We start from the raw sequence: 24,939 nt of genomic DNA on the forward strand, positions 1-24,939 counted from the left end.
CTGACAAAATGGCGTATAGTGAAGCGTAACAGGACAAAGGGACGCGGTGTATGATTGATGTAATGGTCATTTGTATGTGAGAAGTATTATCTTAATAAACGCCGTTAAACCAAATACTTAACATTTGACCCAAATAGGCTGGCAACACGTTTCGTGTGGTATTGTGCAACTGTTGTCTAACTGGCCAGAAAGTCACGATTTAGCTAGGGCCGAAATAAAGCCCTATTCTTACACACCCGTTGGTGAGAACATCATTCGTTGATAGGTTATTTTCATAACACTTATTAATAACACACATACGAGTGATAGCAATTTAAAGTCATACCACTGGCTGCTTCTAGGTGTTGACCAGGCCTGGATCTTATAAGGGTGTACACTATCAAATCAAATAGTAACATGTATAGCTAAAGCTTCTACCTGCAGCGTATCAATCGACATAAACGCCACGGATATAAATACTACCATCCCTCACCCTTAAAGGGGTCAAGCTGCTCATTTCTGAGATAACGGGTAGCGTCTATGACTACCCTAGTCCCGCACAAAATTCGAGTACGTTTTTTTCACAGGTACCCCATACATGTTTCAAGCACAAGGCTGCTTGACACAGTGGTACTAGATGAAATAAAATTGCATACATTTTTTACCCAGATGAAACTTATTTTTACAACCAACACACTCGCATTCATAACCAATCACAGGACTTGTGCTATTCACTTCTCTATCAGAAGTTCGCTGCATCTCGAACTTTGAGCTAACCGAAAGTTATTTGGTTTGGTACTACCTATAAAACTTTTAGATTCTAGACTCGAGACTCTAATAGTCTCCGACAGTAATGTCATGACAACGCCGTGCAAATTGTATGCGTGTGAGATTGAGTCTAAATGTTGTATAAGCACGGGACCTGGCTCCGTATTCCTAAACGTACTTAAGTCAATGTATGATACTTATTTACGTACTTTAAGTATGTATTTAGGTATCATACATTGACTTAAGTACGTTTATGAATACGGAGCCTGGTCGCTACTGCCATACCACCTAAAGAAAAATAAAAACAGTAACAATCGATTAATATGTGACGTATAAGTTAACCGAAAACTGATTACACTGTTACATTGTAAGAGCTAGGGCCGTAAATAACTTTTAGTTCGAAAAGACGTTTAAATTTATTTTTGAAGATGAGTAAGAAATAGAATACTACATTCGTGTTCGTTAAATACCATTTATCTGACAACTCGTTGCTTAAAAACGTATCAAACTCGCTTTTGATCGTTAGATGCACTTTAAAACAACTCGTTGTGAGATAAATGGTATCTAACGGCCACTCGTGTAGTATTATCTATTTCTAGCTGTAGCATTATTTTACAGCTTTTAGTAGTATAAACAGCAAACACAGCTACAGTTGGGTGCTTTAACCAGCATTGGACATTGTCAGCTGTCTTGGTGTAACATAATACATTTTGTCACTACATGTAGTTTTAACATACTTACTGTACAACAATTTAGAGGCGGCCCATACTCAGAGCGTTAAGATGGCGAACAGCAATTGTAGGTTAGGTTGATGATGACAACCTAGATAAACACACACCTAAAATAACGCCAAACACTCATTTAGGTCAGTCGGTTGAGTGCTCGCATGAGGTGCTTACGTCGCCGGATCGAACCACCTTGGTGGATCTAGTCAACTGATTGGTGTTTTTTTCGTTCCAATCAGTACACCGCAACTGGTCAAAGACTGTGGTATATGCGTTTATATCTGTGGGAAAGTGCATATATAAGATCTCTTGCTTTATTAGGAAAAATGTAGCGGGCTTCCTCTGATAACTGAGTCAGAATTACCAAATTTTTGACATCCAATAGCCGATGATTATAAATTTATCAATATGCTCTAGTGGTGTCGTTAAATAAAACAAACTTTCTTTCACTGAGCATGTGTCACTGAAATACATTCCTTTTATAAATTCGTGTTAACCAGCCCCACCCCATTGCACTAATATGTAACTGCTTAAAACATGTCTACACAGTCACTGTCACTTAAACTACATAGAAACAACAGCTTTTCTTACGACCAGTAAATCTTATTAACGGTGCTCCATTTGACATGGAGGAGTGTAAACATAGTAATTATTACTGCTTCTTGACCGACACACATGTAACCTACATATTTGCGCATGCGCATAAACTACAGTGCATGCGAATTCTCAATAACAAACAGAATATGTTAACATAGTACAAACACATGGGAATAAGAAATAAGAAATGCATATTTTATTTTATTTTATGTTAATTTATTTGACGTTAATCTGGACATTTTAAAACAAAAATACGGTTTTGTTATTTCAACTTATTTTCGAGATTATATCCAATTAAGGTTCAAGTACACTGTCCTGGGTACATACCTCGGTTATCTGGGCTGTCTGTCCAAGACAGAGAGTTGGTGGTTTGTTGTTAGTGGTTGGTGAGAGGGAAGTCGGTGTAGTGGCCCGATCCGCCTCTGCTTATACCTAACAGATGAGTCATTATTAAAATCAGACTAATTTTTACCCGATTTAAATGAAAATACTAGAATGCTGATAACAAAGTTTGGTAATGTTTGCTTCTGTACCAAACAGCTATATAGGGTTCTAAACAAATCACTACGCATTGTTACATGTATTATAACTAATATTGTGAGTAGAATGATTTAGATGCATAGTGTTTTGCAGCACATTACAATTTTATTAAATATTTTCAACTTAATTCTACAGAGGTTATTTGTAGAATCGATTAATTTGTAATTATTTATCACAAATAACTGTAACGAGAAAACGAAATATAACGTATGGTTTTGCTGTAACCCCCCCCCCCCCAATAAACAAAGAGATAGGTGTGTGATAAATAATTTAAAATATTTACTATAGTCAATATGTTACTAAAGGTTATTGTAAGACAACAAACATTAAATATAGTATAATTCTGGTTGTTATTTAATTATACCAGTGTCACTCTGTGTGAAATTTAACGAGTTCTTTGACCCTTTCTGGAGATCACATTTCTTCAGTATTATCGTAATACCGACAAAGACCAGTCTACGAAATCCAGAAATTCCACTGGCGGTGAAATATGTCCTCGACTAACAGACGTCATTTCCTCATTCATCTTCAGGGAAGGGACACCTGATTTATAACACTCAAAATCGTCGGTTCATCCACGCTGCATTAAATATGGTATAAATACTATAGGGTTCTCCAACGTGAACAGACGATATTTGAGTTTAAAATAAAAACAAAAATAATAAACAAAACAAAAACAATAAACAATAAACAAACATAAAATAAAACAAAACAAAACAAAACAAAAAACAACAAACCCCAAAACAAAACAAAATACAGCATAGACAAATAAAAATCACCCCCAAAAAATCCACAACAATCACAAAAAGAAAACAAGACAAAAATAGTAAAACGACAAAACCCCAAGACATAATAAACCGAATCCATTAAAAAAAAGAAAAAGAAATGTTTTATATAACGACGCACTCAACACATTTTAATTACGGTTATATGGCGTCAGACATATGGTTAAGGACCACACATATATAGAGAGAAGAAACCCGCTGTCGCCACTTCATGGGCTACTCTTTCCGATTAGCAGCAAGGGATCTTTTATATGCACCATCCCACAGACAGGATAGCACATACCACAGCCTTTGATATACCAGTCGTGGTGCACTGGCTGTGACGAGAAATAACCCAATGGGCCTACCGACGGGGATCGATCCCAGACCGACCGCGCATCAAGCGAGCGCTGTACCACTGAGCTACGTCCTGCCCCTACGAATCCATTAGGAATACAATCTATTGTTTCGGAACTCCTCGGCCAATCTATTGTTTCGGAACTCCTCGGCCAATCTATTGTTTCGGAACTCCTCGGCCAATTCCACGAATCAGAGCCTCGGATACACGACAGTTTGTGAAACGAAAGCGTCTTGTTTCACTCATAACTTTATAATATTATGTTGGCTTTCGAAAATATTAAATCACTGCTGTAGAAATAAAAATAAGATGAATGCTCTAACAGCTGATACATCTTGTTACATAGTAATGTTTTGTGATTTCCTCATATTAGACGATTAGTATTTGATTCTTTCTGATAGACGCTCAACTCTTCGGTGATTTTGTTGAATCATTTTTTTATTATTTTTTTATTTTTAGTTGGGTTGGGTGCTTTCTTAATAATCCATCTAGTTTCTCTAATATTTATGTTACTTCATTATACATCAGAGGCGGATCTTGGGGGGGGGGGGGGGTGCCAGGGGGCCCGCCCCCCCCCCCTAAATTTTGACAATTATAATTTTATTATATATTAATTTCCATCCCCCCTCCAAACCTCCCCCAGAGTTTCCTTGGCATTCCGTCTTATGTCATTGCCCCCCCCCCCCCCCACACTCAATGGATTTTCTGGATCCGCTACTGCACATATGCTAATAGTGTGGAAATCTGTCCACCTTAAACCATTTCAGGGCAAATCTCCCCTCCAGTAAAATGTCACTCCGTACGCCCATAGTGACGCCTCAACGTGTTTTCTAATGTCACAAATAACAAAATAACACAATCTGATCAAAACAAAGTCAAAAATAGAGTTACCTTGGACTAGTTTTGTTTTATATTTTTGTTTGTTTCGTTCTTTTTACGAAAATATCGTTCAACATATACTGAAAATGTATGTGAACTGGTCACCGGTCGGTTATGAGTGACATGGTAATGTTTGTAAGGTAACATTGTGACATTCTATTCCAGTTCCGTGATTCATGGACGGTATAATCCTTTCATGTTACACGTGTAGGACTGTCGGTTATGGGTTCTGAAATATATTATCGCTGTTCAAAATGTGGTCAATTAATTGTTATGAAGATTCCCAGGTTCAGGACAAAAACTAGGCCTGTAATGTCTGTACCCAGGATTAGAAGAAGTCTAATGTGGTGTATAATCTATGATATTCGTATGTGTATTTGAAGTGTATGAGTGGAGAGAGGACGGGGGAGAGATACAGAGAGTGAAAGTGAGAGAGAGAGAGAGAGAGAGAGAGAGAGAGAGAGAGAGAGAGAGAGAGAGAGAGAGGGGTGGTGTAGAGAGAGGGACGGAGAGGAGAGAGAGAGAGAGGGGGTGGGGGGGGTGGAGAGAGAGGTATCAGATTAACTTTGAATACAAAGAGATAGAGAGTGAGTGAGGGGCTGGGAGAGCGAGAGAGACAGAGAGAGAGAGAGAGAGAGAGAGAGAGAGCGAGAGAGAGAGAGAGAGAGGGAGGGAGGGAGGGAGGGAGAGGAGAGAGAAGAGAGGGTCGAGGGGATGGGGGAGGGAGAGAGTAAAAGAGAGAGAGAGAGAGAGAGAGAGAGAGAGAGAGAGAGAGAGATGAAACCAGAGACAGGGAGGTGAGGTAGAGTGATACACACAGAGAGAGAGAGAGAGAGAGAGAGAGAGAGAGAGAGAGAGAGAGAGAGAGAGAGAGAGAGAACAGTAACGTTTCAGTTGTTAGGAAGGGAGAAGGAATTAACAAAAGAGATCTCTTAATATTGGGCCTTAAGAAGTAGAATAATTAAGAATTAAAAAGTCAAATAATAACTAACAAAATACAAGTTGTAAAATAATAATAATAATAATAAAAAGTTTGAAAACTGAAAGAACTGAAATATTATAAGTAGAAGTAGTAGCAGTAGAAATAGAATTAAAATACACCTTCACTGTTAAACCATTGAACCTTTCAGTAATGGATAAAAACAACCCCACTAGTTTATTATCCCTCCAGAACCACTAACCTTAAAATCTATATTTACATATTTGGTACATATTACTTTTTATTCGTGTATTTTAAGTAGGGGGATATCCTCGTAACTCTCCATTCCGGAAAAATAATACGACTCGACCCTAGCGGGCATCGTCTCCATTATTGTTTCAGGAATGGAGAGCTACTCGGACATTCCCCTATACGTAAAGTACAACAGAAAAAGAAGTAAAATGATAGATAGAAAAAATTATTCAAAACACCAGCAGGTGAAAGGAAAGAAATGAAAGGTTTAATATCATAAGCATCAACACCATCGATCTTACGTCATATCGCACCTCAAGCGATCACTTTAGGTAGTAGTTTACCAAATAGCATCAAACTTGTAATGTCACAGTTAATACTACCATACCTGCCATCGGTGATAAATGTGACAGTGTTTGTTGACATAAAAGGTTGGGATTCCCCCCCCCCCCCCCCCCCATTCCCCCCCCCCCCCCTCCCAATCTAGCTTGTAAATTCCTGTCATTTAATTTTAACTAGTATCGATGCACCAGGTACTGTTGTGTTTGAAACATGCATGTGCTGTGTCCTACCCAAATCAAGATGACAATTTGTTTGCAGTGCTAGGGCAGTGAGAGACGCTGTCAGTCATGTCCGAAACAAGCAGCCTAACCCACATTCTCTATCTCATGGTCCATTCATTGACGTGGTGAGGTAGCTTGCATGTCTCAATGACTCGGAGAGTTATGCCAGCTGGAGCATCAGCTCCTGGTAGGGTCACCCAAGCTGGACTGGTCAAAGGGTAGAGACTAGACTAATGTGGACCGGACAGACAGAGGACGTGAGTCAAGAAAGACAACTGTGTAGGAGAAGCAAACTCCATAATCAAAACTGGGCTGGAGAGGCTCAGAATGCTAGTAAGAAAACTCTCCTAGGAGAAGGATAGAAGGACTAATTTTTACCCGATTTAAATGAAAATACTTGAATGCTGATAACAAAGTTTGGTAAACTCAAAACTCAAACCAAGTTCACTGAAGTCAGAGTACAGAAGCTATGCATAAGCATTATCATGGACACCGAAAGCAAATGTCTGTACATGCACCAATCTCTATGATTATGAAACAGATGGACATATCGTAGTGGTGTTGTCCCCATGGACCAAAGCCAGGTGGGTACAGTGCCGGGCCTCCAGCCTCGAGGGGGCCCACTCAAGGAACTGGCGGCTCTGTCAGCTTTAAAGTCATGGGTAGACAGAGTAGTGCTACTGGTCAACATGCAGAACACTGGCTGTCAAGCTTTGGGGTTCCAAAGAAGACTTGACAGAGACAGCGTTTTTATCATCACAACCGGACTCCAGATCTAAAGCATGATCAACTATAGCTTGAACGCAGAAGAAGGAGAACCCCCATTCTTTCTTATTTACTTTACGGGTGAGCGGTTGTAGTATATAGTTAACTGACCAACTGTTACTATTGTATTTAATTTGGTGGTATTCACCTAGTAGAAGTAGGCGAAAGGAAGAGCAAGAACTGTGTGTTCCCTTTATCAACATTATCGACACGATAGCCCATCGTATCTCAGTCGAGAATTCTGGAACTTAAAAGTTAAAGTTTTTGTTTAACGACACCAACAGAGCACATTGATTAATTAATCATAGGCTATTGAATGTCAAACATTTGGTAACTCTGACACGTAGTCATCAAAGGAAACCCGCTACATTTTTTTCTTTTATGTACAATTTTCCACAGACAGGAAAGCACATACCACGGCCTTTGACTAGTTGTGGTGCACTGGTTGGAACGAGAGAAAACAAAATCATTTGAATGGATCCACCGAGGTGGTTCGATCCTGCAACGCAAGCACCTCAAGCAAGCACTCAGCCGACTGAGCCAAATCTCGCCCGTTACTAATAAAGCCGTATTTCTGCACAATACAGATGAATCTATATCTAGTGTGACCGGCTTCGGTGGCGTCGTGGCAGGCTATCGGTCTACAGGCTGGTAGGTACTGGGTTCGGATCCCAGTCGAGGCATGGGATTTTTAATCCAGATACCGACTCCAAACCCTGAGTGAGTGCTCCGAAAGGCTCAATGGGTAGGTGTAAACCACTTGCACCGACCAGTGATCCATAACTGGTTCAACAAAGGCCTTGGTTTGTGCTATCCTGCCTGTGGGAAGCGCAAATAAAAGATCCCTTGCTGCCAATTGGAAGAGTAGCCCATGTAATGGTGACAGCGGATTTCCTCTCAAAATCTGTGTGGTCCTTAACCATATGTCTGACGCCATATAACCGTAAATAAAATGTGTTGAGTGCGTCGTTAAATAAAACATTTCTTTTCTATATCTAGTGCGTCGTCCATAAGAGGACAACCACTCCCAAGGACATCCTTTACTGGAGATTATGTCCCTCTTACACTCCACAAAGAGGACTGCCACTCCAAAACTAGTTTACTGAATCAAAACTAGCACAGAACAGAACTTATTGGAATTATGTATCTGCGATGACATGGAAGGAAGAAGTATTAACAGATTCTAAGAGATAAAAATAAAAGTAAGCAGCCAATGTGACATAACTAAAAGATGACAAGAACTAAACGTAGAATTAGTGGCAAGAAATAGAAGTGGTATCAAAAGAAGGTGAGAAAAAAGTCAAAGTACATGTGGAAATAGTAAGAGACAATGACGAGGAATTAGTAAAAATATGGAGAGATAAAGTAGAAATAGCCAGAGATAAAGACGAGAAATGAGTAAAAAGATGAAAATATAAAGTGGAAGTAGCGAGAGACAAAGACCAATATAAGTAAAAGGATGGAAATAAGTAAAAGATAGAACGAAGAAGAAAGAGTAGGAACGTGAGACAAAGATAGAAAACAAATAAGGATAAGAATAAAATGCAAAAGTGTATGTGGTGGTGATGATGGTTGTTGCTGTAGCAGTAGTAACAGCAGCAGCAGCGATAGTAGTAGCAGTAGCAGCAGCAGCAGCAGCAGCAGTAGTAGTAGTAGCAGCAGCAGCAGTAGCAGTAGCAGTAGCAGTTGTAGTAGCAGTAGTAGTAGTAGTAGTATCAGTAGCAGTTGTAGTAGCAGTAGTAGTAGTAGTAGTAGTAGTAGTAGTAGTAGTAGTAGTAGCAGTAGTATCAGTAGCAGTTGTAGTAGCAGTAGTAGTAGTAGTAGTAGTAGTAGTAGTAGTAGTAGTAGTAGTATCAGTAGCAGTTGTAGTAGCAGTAGCAGCAGCAGCAGCAGCAGTAGTAGTAGTAGTAGTAGCAGCAGCAGTAGCAGTAGCAGTTGTAGTAGCAGTAGTAGTAGTAGTAGTATCAGTAGCAGTTGTAGTAGCAGTAGTAGTAGTAGTAGTAGTAGTAGTAGTAGTAGTAGTAGTATTGTTAGTAGTAGTAGTAGTGGAAGAAGTAGTAGTTGAAGAAGTAGAAGACGTAGAAGAAACATTTTAAAATGTAAACATTTCCGATGCATAATGACCTGTAAATCGCTTCCATCAATCACAGCAATTTAAAATGGAAATTAACCACTTAACCTGAATACATGTATATTTTATACAACTTTTCAAGCCACTTAGGTAAATCATTGGGATACATTGGGATGCGTTGGGGAAGGAAAGAAGGAAATACTGGTTTTGATTGGATGAGATGTGCTGCATCAGATACGTCAAATCAGTATGGAGAATGGCCCACCTCTCAGTCAATGAATGAAGGACGAAGTGTTTTATTTAATGACGCGCGTAACTTATTTTAATTACAGTTATATAGCGTCGCATGCTTGTGTTCTTGTTTTCTTTTTAAAACTTTAGTGTATGTTGTTTAAAATTGATTAGTTAAAACATTCTAACCTGGATTGCGGGCCTGGCCTCTAAAGCTACAAGCCGGGAGGTCCAGGCCTATTTTTTTTATCCAAATGTTTTGCATAATTAGAACGCAAGCATGCAGTAAATATATCTTATCATGATACAAGCACAAACACTTTTAATGTACATATATTTGTAACATTCAACATTTAAGGAGAACCTGGTTAATTGTAAATAGGTAGGATATTAAAAATAAATGGGGCAACTGGCGAATGTTCCGGTAATGCCCGAAACGTAAAATTATATAATATATATATATATATGCGTCGCGCGTATCGTCCTGGACAATGGCAGTTCTCTTATATACGAAATAGGAAAGATGATATATGGCTCTGGGGAGTGGCTCTCCTCCTACTTACGAGATACATGTTAGATTAAAAAAACACAAAAAACCGTAGTGTCATGCCCCTTGTCAAAACATTTTTTGGATTCTTTCTTGTTCAGAAATAGGAGCTTGAATTCGATCATGTTTTGTTTTCACCGTTGAGATTTGATATGCGATAAAATGTATTGGATAGGGCCTATAGTAAAAAAAAGAAAATAAATAATAATAATAACAAAATAACAAAATAAAAACGCTAAATATCTATACACTTATTTTGAATTGTGAGTGATCACGAACAATTAGAATGCGACACCAGATCGCAAACCCAATCGCAAGTGAAGTCGCAAGTCGTAAAAATGAGATCTCGGAGTACATAACACCTCTGTGAGTCAGAAAATTACGCCGTGAAGTGAACCAGTCTAGCAGTCAGGTGACATGATGATTTCCTATGTAGGAAGAACATTTCTATCACGGGTTTCTCACGTGACATTTATTATTCAAGGAAGATACAATTATTAATGGCGAATTAGTCGCAATCTGATGCAATGTCATTGCCCTGGGCGCCAGCCTTCCAAAAATACTACCATCTTGACAAGTGATCCTAGTTTTCTCAACTCCGTCCGGCGTATCCGGCGAGGGGTCACTTTAGTTTTATCTCTGTGGAATTAATTATGCACTATATTTAGGCTTATTCGGAATTTATTGTTTCTGTGATGTTTTTTCTGGGTTTTTTAAAATTGGGTTTTTGCTAAAGAAGCTCAAAGAAAGAGAGATAGGTAAAGACAAACATAGAGAGAGATAGAGATATGCAAAAACGAGTGGAGAGAAAAACAGGAGATGGAGAGAGAGACAGAGAGAGAGAGAGAGAGAGAGAGAGAGAGAGAGAGAGAGAGAGAGAGAGAGAGAGAGATGCAAAAATGAGCGGAGAGAAAAACAGGAGATAAAGAGATGGAGAGAGAGAGAGAGAGAGAGAGACAGAGAGACAGAGAGACAGAGAGAGAGTGAGATGCAAAAACGAGCGGAGAGAAAAACAGGAGATAGAGAGAGAGAGAGAGAGAGAGAGAGAGAGAGAGAGAGAGAGAGAGAGAGAGAGAGAGAGAGCGAGAGCAACTGCCCAGAGCTCGAGCAAATCATCAAATTCTGGCAAAAATAGTAGAGAAATTCAAGCAAACTGAGATGGCCTGAACCCTTTTCACCATATAGTTCAATTATTCTATCCACAATATTGATTGTGATCCATGCACAGTGATTCGTTTGCAAGCATATTTAAGCTGTTTGACAGTTTTGCGAATACGAATATATGCTGTTACACAGATTCGGGCATTTTCGTTAAATTTTCGGGCCCTCTCCCACCCATCCTTACAAAAATGGGAGCCCGTACGCCTATAAGTACGATGACCTTTGATATATCAGTCGTGGTGCATTGGCTGCAAAGAGAAATAGACCACTGGGCTACCGATGGGGATCGATCCTAGATCGCCCGCACGTCAGACGACTGCCTTACATTAGAGACAGGACGAGCGAGAGATTTTGGGGACAACAGTAGCGGATCCATAGGGTTGGGGGGGTCTAGGGGTTCGGACCCCCCTTTTTGATAACCGACCATAAACTTTAAGGGGATACGTCATTATATTAACTGTTTTGTGTGAAAGGAGAGATCAGTCATCACATTTGGACCCCCCACCCTTTCAGAAATCCTGCATCCGCGTTTGGACAATGTGAAAGAAAGAAAGAAAGAAAGAAAGAAAAGAAAGAAAGAAAGAGACAGGGCCAAACAGGGTATAGGGTCAGTGTAGTGGAATTTATCCGTTAAAACTCATTCTGGGTGGGTAGGCCCTACCACACCGGGATAAGAACCCAATACCTACCAGCCGTACATCCGATGACTTAACCACTAGACCACGGATGCCAGGAGAAGTGAAATGAATCATATCTGTTTCTATTACGAGGTGAGTGACACAACAATTAACCGAGAAGACGGGATTACCCCGTGTGTTGCATTTGACATCCGGGTCTCACCTGACAGACGCGTGAAACGTCGTTTTGGCGTCTTAACAGAATCCAAGTTTTGACAGATTCGGCGTTCCATAGCTTGACGTCATTCGGTGCTGACGCACTGAATCTGGGATCACTGTCAGAGTAGTCGTAATGGCATAAAGCCGTGACACCCCGTGGCTGATAGTGCAATACACTACGTCTTGTTTTATTAAGATAGCTGCAAGCGCCGAGTTTATTAAATAATTTATTTGTTTGTCGTTCGACCCTGCTCAACCTAGGTCTTCACCTAAACGTCCAATGAAAGAAAGAATTGTTTTTATTTAACGACACACTCAACACATTTTATTTACGGGTTATATGGCGTCAGACATATGGTTAAGATCCACACAGATAATGAGAGAGGAAACCCGCTGTCGCCACTTCATGGGCTACTCTTTTCGATTAACAGCAGGGGATCTTTTATATGCACCATCCCACAGACGGGATAGTACATACCACGGCCTTTGATACACCAGTCGTGATGTACTGGCTGGAGAGAGAAATAGCCCAATGGGCCCACCGACGGGGATCGATCCCACACCGATCGCGCATCAAGCGACCGCTTTACCACTGGGCTACGTCTCACCCCCAGGATTGTCGTAGAAGTCGCGAGTGGAGAAAGTTGGTAGCCTGATCGTACCATTAAAGGGACATTCCTGAGTTTGTTGCATTGTAAGATGTTTCCGACTAATAAGATATTTCTACGATTAAACTTACATATTAAATATATTTTCTTCTTTAGAATATCAGTGTCTGTACATTCAATGTATTTCTGGTCGTCTTAATATTTGTAAGAAGCCCAAACTGGATTTCGTCTTCAAATAATTTCGTACGTTCGAAAAAACTATATTTTGGAAATAAAATAAAATTTAACCTAGTACAAATATTAGAACGATCAGAAACACGTTTAATATACAGCCATTAATATTTTATGCAGAAAAATATATTTGATATGTAATTACAATGGTTAAAAAGTCTCTGTTAGTCGATAACATCTTTAAAATTGTAGCAAACTCAGGAATGTTCCTTTAACTTGCACTCTACTTATAATTTGTTTTCTAACAAATGTGTGCAAATCCAACATGTTTCCTTGTCGTTCTGGACCCAGGTTCACAAAACACTGTAAGCCTAATTTTGCACGTAAACGTAAATATACGACTAAAACACAATTCTTATTACTATCACAGTACAACAAATATAGTTTGAAGTACACATATTTCGTTCACTTTTGTCATTGAAATGCTCCATCTTCCGTAATGATGTAATTTTCTGTGTGGAATAGATGCCAAACACATGTAAACGTATGTCCAGTATAACTGCTAGCAGCAGACGTAAACTTACGATGTTTAGTGAAATTGGTCCCATCTGGCCCCGTGCTTATAAACCTTAAAGTCTAGACTTTAATAAAGTTCAGACTTTAACGCCATGGCAACGCCATTCAAATAGCATTACGTTAAAGTCTGAACTTTATTAAAGTCTAGACTTTAAGTTTTATAAACACGGGCCCAGCTGGTGTTTGTAGTATTCTCAACACACTTAAGGTTCAGTAGAGCCAAACCCAAATGCATTTTGTACATTGTATAAAGAAACAGTCCCAAAAATATCTACTGATCCTAATTAAATTTGTTGAATATAGTTCAAAATTCATTTTCTCAGTTTGTTTTGTTTAACGACACACTAGAGCACTTTTGGTCATTTTGACATAGTCTTCCATCAGTAGCAAGGGATATTTTATGTGCATTATCCCAGACAGGATAAAACATACCATGGCCTTTGGTATGCCCGTCGTCATGCACTGGCTGGAACAAGAAATAGCCCAATGGGGTCCAACGACGGGGATCGAACCCAGACCGACCGCGCATCATGCGAGTGCTTTGCCACTGAGCTACGTTCCGCCCTCAAATTTATTTTATGCCAACCACAAATGGTGCGTATCCCTGAAACCAGGGTCATTGGTTTTTAAAAAACTGATACTTTCATTTCTTTTCCAGTTAACAAGTCCAAACTGTTATGTGTTGTTTTGTTTTTTCCAGTAATACGGATTACAGAATCGCTGACTCATGGATTCCACCGCAGATAACGGATTTCCCATCCGGGACCAGGGTGTCACCCGGCAGATCAGCGCAGACGTCGATATGAATGGTAGGTCAAACTTATAGTCAAAAGGGAACCGATGAATTTGCATGTAATGCTATGTTCAGACTGACAACTGCCAGCAGAAAGTTGGTCAACTCGACAGTTGCGTTATAACTTCCCCTTCCTTCCGACATACGACGGATGCGCTAAGATTAACAACTTTATGGGATATACGACGAGAATCGAGTTGTAAGAGCGCTCAGACTAGCAACTGGACAGTCGTAGAAGTCGTGACAGAAGAAAGTTGGCCAACCTTCTGCTGGCAGTTGGTAGTATTAGCCTAGCATAAGGCGCAATTTCCGTTTGTCCGTAATCCGGACGTGTATACGTAATGCGTAGTGCGTAATAATCACTTTCTATGCAAATAGGTTGAGTAGATTCTATTTAAATGCCTTTCTGTACGCGTATGTGTATGTGTATGCATCTGCGTATCCGATCACTCCATGCATTATAGATTACGTAGACTTATACGCGTATGTGTATGCATCTGCGTATCCTATCACTCCATGCATTATAGATTACGTAGACTTATACGCGTATGTGTATGCATCTGCGTATCCGATCACTCCATGCATTATAGATTACGTAGACTTATACGCGTATGTGTATGCATCTGCGTATCCGATCACTCCATGCATTATAGATTACGTAGACTTATATGCGTATGTGTATGCATCTGCGTATTCAATCACTCGATGTATTATAGATATACGCATACGTATATTACGGACAAATAGAATTTGCGTTTTACTCTACAACAAATCAGTTTTTAAACCATACCACAGGCGTAACATTTTGAGAAAAATGTTTCTTCACAAATTACCATAAACTTTCACAGGTTGAATCTCATTTTTGTAATATTGGAGTAAGGGCAACTGATGGAACATCTAACTTAAAGCACTTTCACGCACAGTTCTGCCTTTAATCTCTATAACAATTCAGGTGAAACTGCATATCTTTGCTGTCTTCTCCCATATATTAAAATGAGATCCATATCTTTGCTGTCTTCTCCCATATATTAAAAAATGAGATTTAATCTATACAATTTCATGGTATTTTGTTAAGAAACGTTTTTGTTTATATATAATATTTTGTACAAAAATGTTCGAAGTTGGTGCTGTCGGGTTTCTTCATGCTGTGTGTGTATTAGTGATTAATATTTGAAATTATTTTTATCAGGGAGCTCGAAAATTATCGATGTAAAGATATTTAACGTCAAACATAGGATTGTTCTTGTATTAGAGCGGAAATCTTTTACAACCGTTTGATAGGCAGCGATTGCGCAGAATTTATATAGATTCATCTCTGACGGTTCAAAGATTGCGCAGAATTTATATAGGTCTCTAGCGGTTAGAGAGCGTTTATAACTGTCCAAAAGTCCGTCTAGCTCTCTTACCGTTAGAATACTCAGACTACTGATATTCCAGTCGTAAAGCACCATTTGAAGTGTTATGTTGCTATTAGTAATTAGGCTAGTAATCATTCTCTAGATTATTATTATTGTTATTATGTTTGTGTCTTGTAGCTGAAAGTCACCGCCATGAAGCTATGTACATTGGGTTACGGCTTCCACACCGTCCACGGCGGCCTAGGCGGGGGTCGTCGTCACACAAGAGGGAGAAACCCACACAGGAAGCAATATCAGCAGCAGGTGAGCGACGCCATCTTCTTTTGTTTTCGTGGGATTTAGCTCAGTCGGTTGAGTGCAACCTTGAGGTGTTTGCGTCGCAGGATCGAACCACCTCAGTGGGTCCATTCAACTGGTAGGTTTTTTTTTTTTTTTTTTGTTCCAACCAGTGCATCACAACTGGTCAAAGGCCGTGGTATGTGCTTTCCTGTCTGTGGGAAAGTGCATATAAAAGATCCCTTGCTGCATTATGAAAAATGTAGCAGGTTTCCTCTGATTATCGTATGTTTGACATCCAATAGCCGATGATTGATTAATCAATGTGCTCTATTGGTGTCGTTAAACAAAACTAGGCTAGTAATCATTCTCTAGATTATTATTATTATTATTATTGTATTTTTGTGTCTTGTAGTTGAAAGTCACCGCCAACAAAGTTTAACTCTTCTTTTGTTTGAATTCCTCCTTTACACAACCTAGCATCATTATTATCTGCTGTTGTGTGGGGTTAGAATGTCATTATGGACACCCAAGATACATTCATTGACGTGACAGTTACACCTTTAAATTTGTATTGAAAATCTCCTGTTACGTATCCTGACAAATGATGCATCAATTAAATTCAGTGCCTGGTTATACTTTGAAAGTCACGATTTATTATTATTATTATTATTATTATTATTATTATTATTATTATTTAAACACAGTTACCAAATTGCTAAACTTTTTTTGTCTTAATATATTATAATGAAAAACGTCGTTGTAGTGTCTACTATTGAGTGTAGGTTCGCGTATCCTCTAGTACAATATAAATATATATTTGATCATTATTAGAATATTTTTCTATATTATTTCGTCATATTTATATTATTTCTTCATATTTATATTATTTTGTCATATTATTTCATCATATTATTTCATCATATTATGTCGTCATATTTATATTATTTCGTTATATTTATATTATTTCGTCATATTATTTCGTCATATTTATATTATTTCGTCATATTATTTCATTATATTTATAGTATTTCGTTATATTATTTCGTCATATTTATATTATTTCATCATATTTATATTATTATTTTCGTCTCATATTATTTCGTCATATTTGTTCAGCGTCGTTGACGCCGAGCGAGCAGATCCATATGTTGCTGAGTCAGACTGAGGACGACGACAGCCACGAGACACACGACGTTTTCTGCCAGATGGACTACCTCTTTAAGATCGACACCGACATGCAGTGGAGGGAGATGGCCAGGTAATCCAGTGGCGGCTTTTAGGGGCGGATCCAGGGAATATTTAACGGAGGGGGCACTAATGGGAAAAGGGCACATAGACCAACTCGTCAAAAATGGGCGTCTCACTGAACCCTAGAATTTGTTTAGAGCTTTTGAAAAAAACTGGAGAAAAAAGAGAAGATTTTTTTGTACAAATAGAAAGGAATTTTAAAAATATTATTTGAACAAGAGCAAAATTTGTTCTTGTTAACGTAGTTCTTTTTCAATGAAGAGGAAACGCAAAAACTGCAAACATTTTGTGTTATTGTTCTCTGCACTGCACTACACTGCATTATATTGCATTTACATTGCGTTTACATGGAATTTACATTGCATTTACATTGCATTACATCGCATTTACATTGCATTGACATTGCATTACATTACACTGCATTGCATTGCATTGCATTGCTTTAAATTGCATTGTTTTGTATCGCATTGCTTTGCAATGCATTGCAGTGCTTTGCTTGCTTTACATTGCACTGCATTGCACTGCATTGCTCTGCATTGCTTTGCAATGCTTTCAATTGCATTGTAATGTATTACATTATTTTGCATTATATTGCATTATACTCCATTGCTTTGCATTGCTTTGCTTTGCATTGCATTTAGTTATGGTTTTCTGTGGTTTCAGGTGGGTGAAATATGAGGAGGATGTAGAGCAGGGGGGTGAGAGGTGGTCCAAGCCTCACGTAGCCTCGCTCTCACTCCACTCCTTGTTTGAACTGCGCGGGAGTCTTGTTTCCGGTTGCATCATCTTGGAAATGGATGCCTACAACATGACGCAAATAGCAGGTAGATGATCTCAGACCACAGTTTTAGTTTTAATATTGTAGATAGCTTTATCTATTAAAACAAGAATACAAGTAAAAGAAAGCCTATGTATTTGTAAATGAAGACGAACAAAACATAAAATAAAGAACAATCACCAAATTAAACAAGTTTCTAAACACATTATAAGTTTTGTTTTTCATGAATTATAACCAGTTACAATACATTACACAGTAGTCACTATCACTGTTCATCTAGTTGAATCTACTGAATCTTAATTTTGAGCTTTTGTTAAAATTGTCTTAGAAAATAAAATGTCTTGTTTATTATATATTCATATAGTGCTTTGGACCATATGTGTTAACATTTCCGTCTGTAGAATGTTATTTGGTATAGTGCAACCTTTGAAACTCTTTTACCTAGACTTGCTGCTGGACAACTTGATAAACAATAAACAGATGGAGGAGAGTCTGCGAGACACTGTCAAACAGGCGATCCTCGCCGGTCACGTGTTCCAGCACTCGAGCAAGCGACGGCGCATGTCCACGCCCGACCACGCAGACTTGAAGCGCGTCTCCATGAAGAGGACATTCTCAGAGTTCGGCCAAAAGTTTTCCATTCGAAACAGAGGTACAGTACACGACCCATAGTTGATGAAATCAACCAACCACCCACAGTTGGTTTTTTGAATCGATGATATCAAATCTGAAGATACAATTGCAGCTTTAATTTTTTTTTTTTTTTTTTTTTTTTTTTTTTTTTTTTTTTATCCCAGTGCCCCCTTTCCTTTCTCTCCTTTGAATTCCATCTCATTTCTTTCCTGGTCTGGCAACTCCTCCTATCTTTCAACTTCTTTCGCTGTCCACCTCCACATCCCAGTCCTTGTCTCTCCAACCGCGACAGGTGCTTGTCTCTTGTGGCTATCTGTGCCACACACCTGTTCCCCATCACCTTTTAGCTGTGGGCTTAGTCTGACCACTTCGGGGAGTGTTCAGTAGTTACTTCTGGCATTGTTAAGAGGCACTTATAACCACCTGCTATGCACCCCTACTACCGGCGGTCGTTAGTTAGTGCCGTGGGTCAGACCAGCTTTATTAGCGGCAGAGGACGAGGATGCCAGATGGGTTCAGGGATATACATAGAGACTGCACCCGTGGAGGAAGTTGAGACAGGTAGGCGATGGTGTGGACAGCTCAGAAGACAGAGTCGGAGGAAATTGACAGAAAGGGTCGAAACAGATCGAAATCGTGGGAGAAATTGGAAAGTTTTTTTATATTAAGATAATGAGAATGATAGGCAGAGGGTGATAGATGAGAAAGATTGAATGAATGTGTGAGCCAGCTTTGACGGGATTTGAACCACTGTCGTCAGCTTGATTGTCCAGCAGCTTATCCACAAGACCACGGATCAACTTTAATTATTTAGAGTCCTTAGATGTCGTTCTGTCCTATTTCATTTACACTTTAATCTAGTCACATACTATGACAATGAACAAACCGGCGTTTTGACGTCTGTTGTGTGATTTCGTTTTTGAAATCTGAATAGGTCCAGAATATTACGGTGACTTCGACTTCTCACAACTGCTTATAACTCGGCGACTTGAACCGACTTCCGGCGAAAAAACCCGCTAATTTCGCCGGCACGATTAGGGCCCGATACTACTCACAGTCAAATAATATCCAAAGACGACAATAAAAAATACCCTAAGAGAAATCCATTAAGACCCGAGGAAGAGAGTCTGATAAAACTGATTGCCGTGTGTCTTTGTTTTAAAGGTGCATGTTGTGTGTTTCAGACCCTAGTTCGAATCAGCTGAAACGAAACGGAAGTATGATGCGAGCGAACCAGAGTCAACCCAATTTCGAGGGGGTAATGAATGGAGACCTCCCCCAATCCGCCTCGTCAGCCAGAGTAAGTGGCATCCATTTGTCAATCCACGCAGATTCATTCAAATTCCATCCAACCACTTAACTCACAAGAATTACGCCAACACGTAGACGCCCGAATTCTCCCTTTACTTGTTCATTCACCCAGCCATACGCCCATTCATTCACCCACCCACCTTCTCTCCACTCAGTCATTTACCCAGCCATACGCCCATTCATTCACCCACCCACCTTCGCTCCACTCAGTCACTTACCCAGCCATACGCCCATTCATTCACCCACCCACCTTCGCTCCACTCAGTCACTTACCCAGCCATACGCCATTCATTCACCCACCCACCTTCTCTCCACTCAGTCGCTTACCCAGCCATACGCCCATTCATTCACCCACCCACCTTCGCTCCACTCAGTCGCTTACCCAGCCATACGCCCATTCATTCACCCACCCACCTTCGCTCCACTCAGTCGCTTACCCAGCCATACGCCCATTCATTCACCCACCCACCTTCGCTCCACTCAGTCGCTTACCCAGCCATACGCCCATTCATTCACCCACCCACCTTCGCTCCACTCAGTCGCTTACCCAGTCATACGCCCATTCATTCACCCACCCACCTTCGCTCCACTCAGTCGCTTACCCAGTCATACGCCCATTCATTCACCCACCCACCTTCGCTCCACTCAGTCGCTTACCCAGTCATACGCCCATTCATTCACCCACCCACCTTCGCTCCACTCAGTCACTTACCCAACCATACGCCCATTCATTCACCCACCCATCTATTGAAAACCTTCTACCAACAAGCACACATCAAATAATAACTTCCATCCATCGATCTACCGATCCATCCACTTACCTTTCCATTCATCCATCCATTTATTCATTCATCGATCGATCTATCCATCCGTTAATTAATTAATTCATTGATTGATTGATTGATTCATTCATTGATTCATTCATTCATTCATTCATTCATTGATTCATTCATTCATTCATTCATTCATTCATACCACCTTCGCTTCTTGCATCCATCCATCCCATTCCGCCTGTCCTTCCCTCCCTCCATTAATCTATTCATTCAATACTGGACTGAAAATCTTCTAATCACCCTGCATATATCCAATTAAGGTTCACACGCGGTCACGACGGGTCCAACCTCTTGTGTTTTCTTGCCAACCGGGGGTCCAGGATAGAGGTCCATTCAAACCCATCCATTTATCTATTTTGCAATTGATATGTTATACACGTTATCGCTTTCATCATAAATTGTTCTCCAGAAGAATCCAGCTACCTTCTTCAAAGTATTGCCATTTTCTCCCTACTGTTTACGTAATTTCAGTCTTTGATTCATTTATAAAGGTGGACATTATGCTGTCTATGTAGCTGGTAGGTACAGGGTTCGCAGCCCGGTACCGGCTACAACCCAGAGCGAGTTCTTAAGGGCTCAGTGGGTAGATGTAATGCCACTACACCATCTTCACTAACCACTAACCAACTAACAAATAACCCACTGTCCTGGACAGACAGCCCAGATAGCTGAGATGTGTGCCCGGACAGCGTGCTTGAACCTTAATTGGATATAAGCACGAAAATAAGTTGAAATGAAATGTCTATGTAGCGTTCATATTTACATTACGTAGACAGTTGATAGACGTGCAATCATCTGAAGGCAGCAGAATGTTGTCAAAACGTTGGGTACAAATTATGACGAAAGCGTTGAAGTATTTAACTTTTCTCATTCTGTGATTTTCGTATATTGTGATAGTGTATGTTATAGTTTTTGCGCTATTTTTTTCTAATTAATAGCTGAATCAGCAGTTCATGCGAAAGATCCCAGACGGAGCGGAAGCCGCTAACGTGATGGTAGGGGAACTGAAGGGTCTCACGTACCAGATCGTCGCCTTCATTCGACTCACGCAGGCCAGGGCGATAGGCGATCTCACTGAGGTTCCCATTCCAACCCGATTCCTCTTCCTGCTTTTCGGCCCCGAGGGAAGTCAGCAGAAGATAACAGAGATTGGCAGATCCATGTCCACCATCATGGTGGATGAGGTAATGATCCCTTGAAGATAATTTTCTAATTGTTTTTCTGTATTGATTTTTCTTTGTTTTGGTAATGATCCCTACAAGATAATTTTGGACTTTTCTTCAATATTAATTTTTGTTTTTTGGTAATGATGGTTTGAATAGAATTTTCGACTTTTCTTCAATGTTGATTTTTGTGTTTTGGTAATGATCCTCAAAGAGAATTTTCGACTTTTCGTTATTTATTTTTATGTTTTGGTAATGATCATTTTGTGTTTTGTATTTGGGTATAAATGGGATGGGGGTTTTAATGTTTGTTTAGGAAATATTTGTTTTAAGCTTTTTTTGTTTGTTTGTTTTGTTTTTGGTGGGTTTTGGGGTGGATTTTTTGGGGGAGTGTGTTGGTTTTGTTGGTTTTTTGGAGTTTTTTTGTTTTGTTTTGTTTTGTTTTTCTCTTTTTATGGGGTGGTGGTGGTGGGGTCTTGATAAGCAATAAAATGAACCAATATATTTTTGCTTTCCTTTTCGGGTATTTTAAGAAGAACTGTTTTTATTATTATTATTATCTTCTTCTTTCTTTCTTTTATCCCACTGCCCCCTTTCCTTTCTCACCTTTCAATTCCATCTCATTTCTTCCCGATCTGGCAACTCCTCCATTCTTTCAACTTCTTTCGCTGTCCACCTCCACATCCCAGTCCTTGTCTATCCAACCGCGACAGGTGCTTGTCTCTTGTGGCTATCTGTGCCCCACACCTGCCATTCCCCATCAGCTCTTAGCTGTGGGCTTGGTCTGACTTCGGGGAGTGTTCAGTAGTTACTTCTGGCATTATTAAGAGGCACTTGTAACCACCTACTATGCACCCCTACTACCGACGGTCGTTAGTGCCGTGGGTCAGACCAGCTTTATTAGCGGCAGAGGACGAGGATGCCAGGTTGGTGCAGGGAAATACACAGAGACTGCACCCGTGGAGGAAGTTCAGATAGGTAAGCGATGGTGTGGACAGCTCAGAAGACAGAGTCGGAGGAAACTGACAGAAAGGGTCGAAACAGATCGAAATCGTGGGAGAAATTGGAAAGTTTTTTTATATTAAGATAATGAGAATGATAGGCAGAAGGTGATAGATGAGAAAGATGAATGAATGTGTGAGCCAGCTTTGACGGGATTTGAACCACTGCCATCAGTTTGATTGTCCAGCAGCTTATCCACTAGACCACGGAGCTCACGTGTTTTAGGAAGAACTATTGTTTAAAAGTGATTTAGTTTTTCGGAAAATGTTTGATGAATACAGTGTTTGTTTTTGCTGTTTTTTTTGTTTTGTTAGATGTTTGTTAAAGAACTATTCGTTGAACTGTTGAGTTTTATTTTCTCTTTTTGTTTTTTGTTAGTAAGACTATTAATCAAGAATTTAGTTTTTCGGTAAATGTTTAATGCAAAACGGTTTTAAACTGTTTGTTTAATTGTTTTGTCATTTGACATGGATTTCTTTCATTCCAGGTGTTTAGGGAAGTAGCTTATAAGGCGAGGAACAAGCAGGATATCTTGGCCGGCGTCGACGAGTTCCTCGACCAGGTCACAGCACTGCCCCCTGGCGAGTGGGACCCTAAGATCAGAATAGAACCGCCCCAGGCTGTACCCTCACAAGTAAGTGGTCCCATTTCACTTAATTAATTGTTCTGTTTGTTTTTTTTATAAAAATTAATGAAGGCTCAAACGTTGTTCCAGGAACGCCACTGAGATCCGAAACTAGTTCTTGTATTGAAAAGGAAAGGAATGTTTGTTTGACAACATTACACCTCAACACACTTTGTATGAATTACAGCAGCTCTGGCACTCACCATATTCGCCAATAGCGAATTTTGAAAGCAGTTGCCGAATTTTATTTTAATTTGGCGAAATAATTTCATGTAACAATTGACATTTTTAAAAGAAAATAACTGTCGATTTCCGCAATTCTTAATGTTTAAAAGATAATTTGGTGAAATATACGACTGCTATATCAAAGGCCGTGGTATTTACTACCCTGTCTGTGAGATGGTGCATATAAAAGATCCCTTGCTACTAATGAAACAATGTAGCGGGTTTCCTCTCTATGAATGTCAAAAATGACCACATGTTTGACATCAAATATCCAATGATTAATAAATCAATGTGCTCTAGTGGTGTCGTTAAACAAAAACAAACACAAACTATTCGCGAAAGGTGTAATTTGAGCCTTAGGTATTGTCCAAGACACCAAACCTCGTATCAAAGGCCGTGGTATGTGCTACCCTGTCTATGGGATGGTACATATAAAAGATCCCTTGCTGCTAATCGAAAAGAGTAGCCCATGAAGTGGCGACAACGGGTTTCCTCTCACAATATCTGTGTGGTCTTTAACCATATGTCTGACGCCATATAACCGTAAATAAAATGTACTGAATGCGTCGTTAAATAAAACATTTCCTTCCTTCCTTCCTTCCTTCCAATCATCCCATAACATTTCAAGACAATTGCTGATGATGATATTCAAATAGAGATGGGGAAAAACCCAATGAAGTTAAGTACCCGTGAATGTTTACTAAAAAAATTTCTCTTCAAAATAAAACAACTTGGTAAACCTGAAGAGAAAAGTCTCGATATTTACAGACACAAAGAAAAGTACCGAAGCCTGTTGGCCCGCCGATTGAGGAGGAAGAGGAGGAAAGCCACTGTGACCCCACGTTACAGAGGACAGGCAGGTAGGTCAGAGGTCAAGAGCACATTCACGTGAACAGGGATGTATTCAGGAGGCCACTTGCTAACACACAATTCAGAGTCGACAAGCAGAAATGGCTGTTCTTTGTGTGTGTATGTGTGTGTGTGTGTGTGTGTGTTGTGTGTGTGTGTGTTGTGTGTGTCTGTGTCTGTGTGTGTGTCTGTGTTGTGTGTGTGTTGTGTGTGTGTGTGTCTGTCTCACACACTCTCTCTCTCTCTCTCTCTCTCTCTCTCTCTCTCTCTCTCTCTCTTCACACGCACATATACTCTCTTTCTCTCTCCCTCACACACTCTCTCTCTCTCACTCTCTGGCACATACTCTCTCTCTCTCTCTCTCTCTCTCTCTCTCTCTCTCTCTCTCTCTCTCTCTCTCTCACACACACCACACACTCTCTCTCTCTCATCTCTCTCTCTGACGCACATATACTCTCTTTCTCTCACACTCACACACTCTCTCTCTCACTCTGACGGCACATACTCTTTCTCTCTCCCTCACACACACACA

The 24,939-nt window shown here is 39.9% G+C and overlaps 1 protein-coding gene across 1 annotated transcript in view; it reads left to right on the plus strand.

Moving 5' to 3' along the window:
• The window catches only part of LOC121387237 (sodium bicarbonate cotransporter 3-like), a 58,929-nt gene that overhangs the window by 5,335 nt on the left and 28,655 nt on the right, over positions 1–24,939 (plus strand). The window contains exons 2-10 of the mRNA XM_041518263.1: positions 14,011–14,119; positions 15,639–15,764; positions 16,857–16,998; positions 17,652–17,812; positions 18,212–18,418; positions 19,584–19,699; positions 21,482–21,727; positions 23,196–23,342; positions 24,327–24,418. Coding sequence (XP_041374197.1) covers positions 14,038–14,119; positions 15,639–15,764; positions 16,857–16,998; positions 17,652–17,812; positions 18,212–18,418; positions 19,584–19,699; positions 21,482–21,727; positions 23,196–23,342; positions 24,327–24,418 — 1,319 coding nt within the window. The 5' untranslated portion in view covers positions 14,011–14,037. The remainder of the gene's footprint in view (positions 1–14,010; positions 14,120–15,638; positions 15,765–16,856; positions 16,999–17,651; positions 17,813–18,211; positions 18,419–19,583; positions 19,700–21,481; positions 21,728–23,195; positions 23,343–24,326; positions 24,419–24,939) is intronic.

The sequence above is a fragment of the Gigantopelta aegis genome, chromosome 13 (assembly GCF_016097555.1).
Source record: "Gigantopelta aegis isolate Gae_Host chromosome 13, Gae_host_genome, whole genome shotgun sequence".
Taxonomy (NCBI): Eukaryota; Metazoa; Mollusca; class Gastropoda; order Neomphalida; family Peltospiridae; genus Gigantopelta; species Gigantopelta aegis.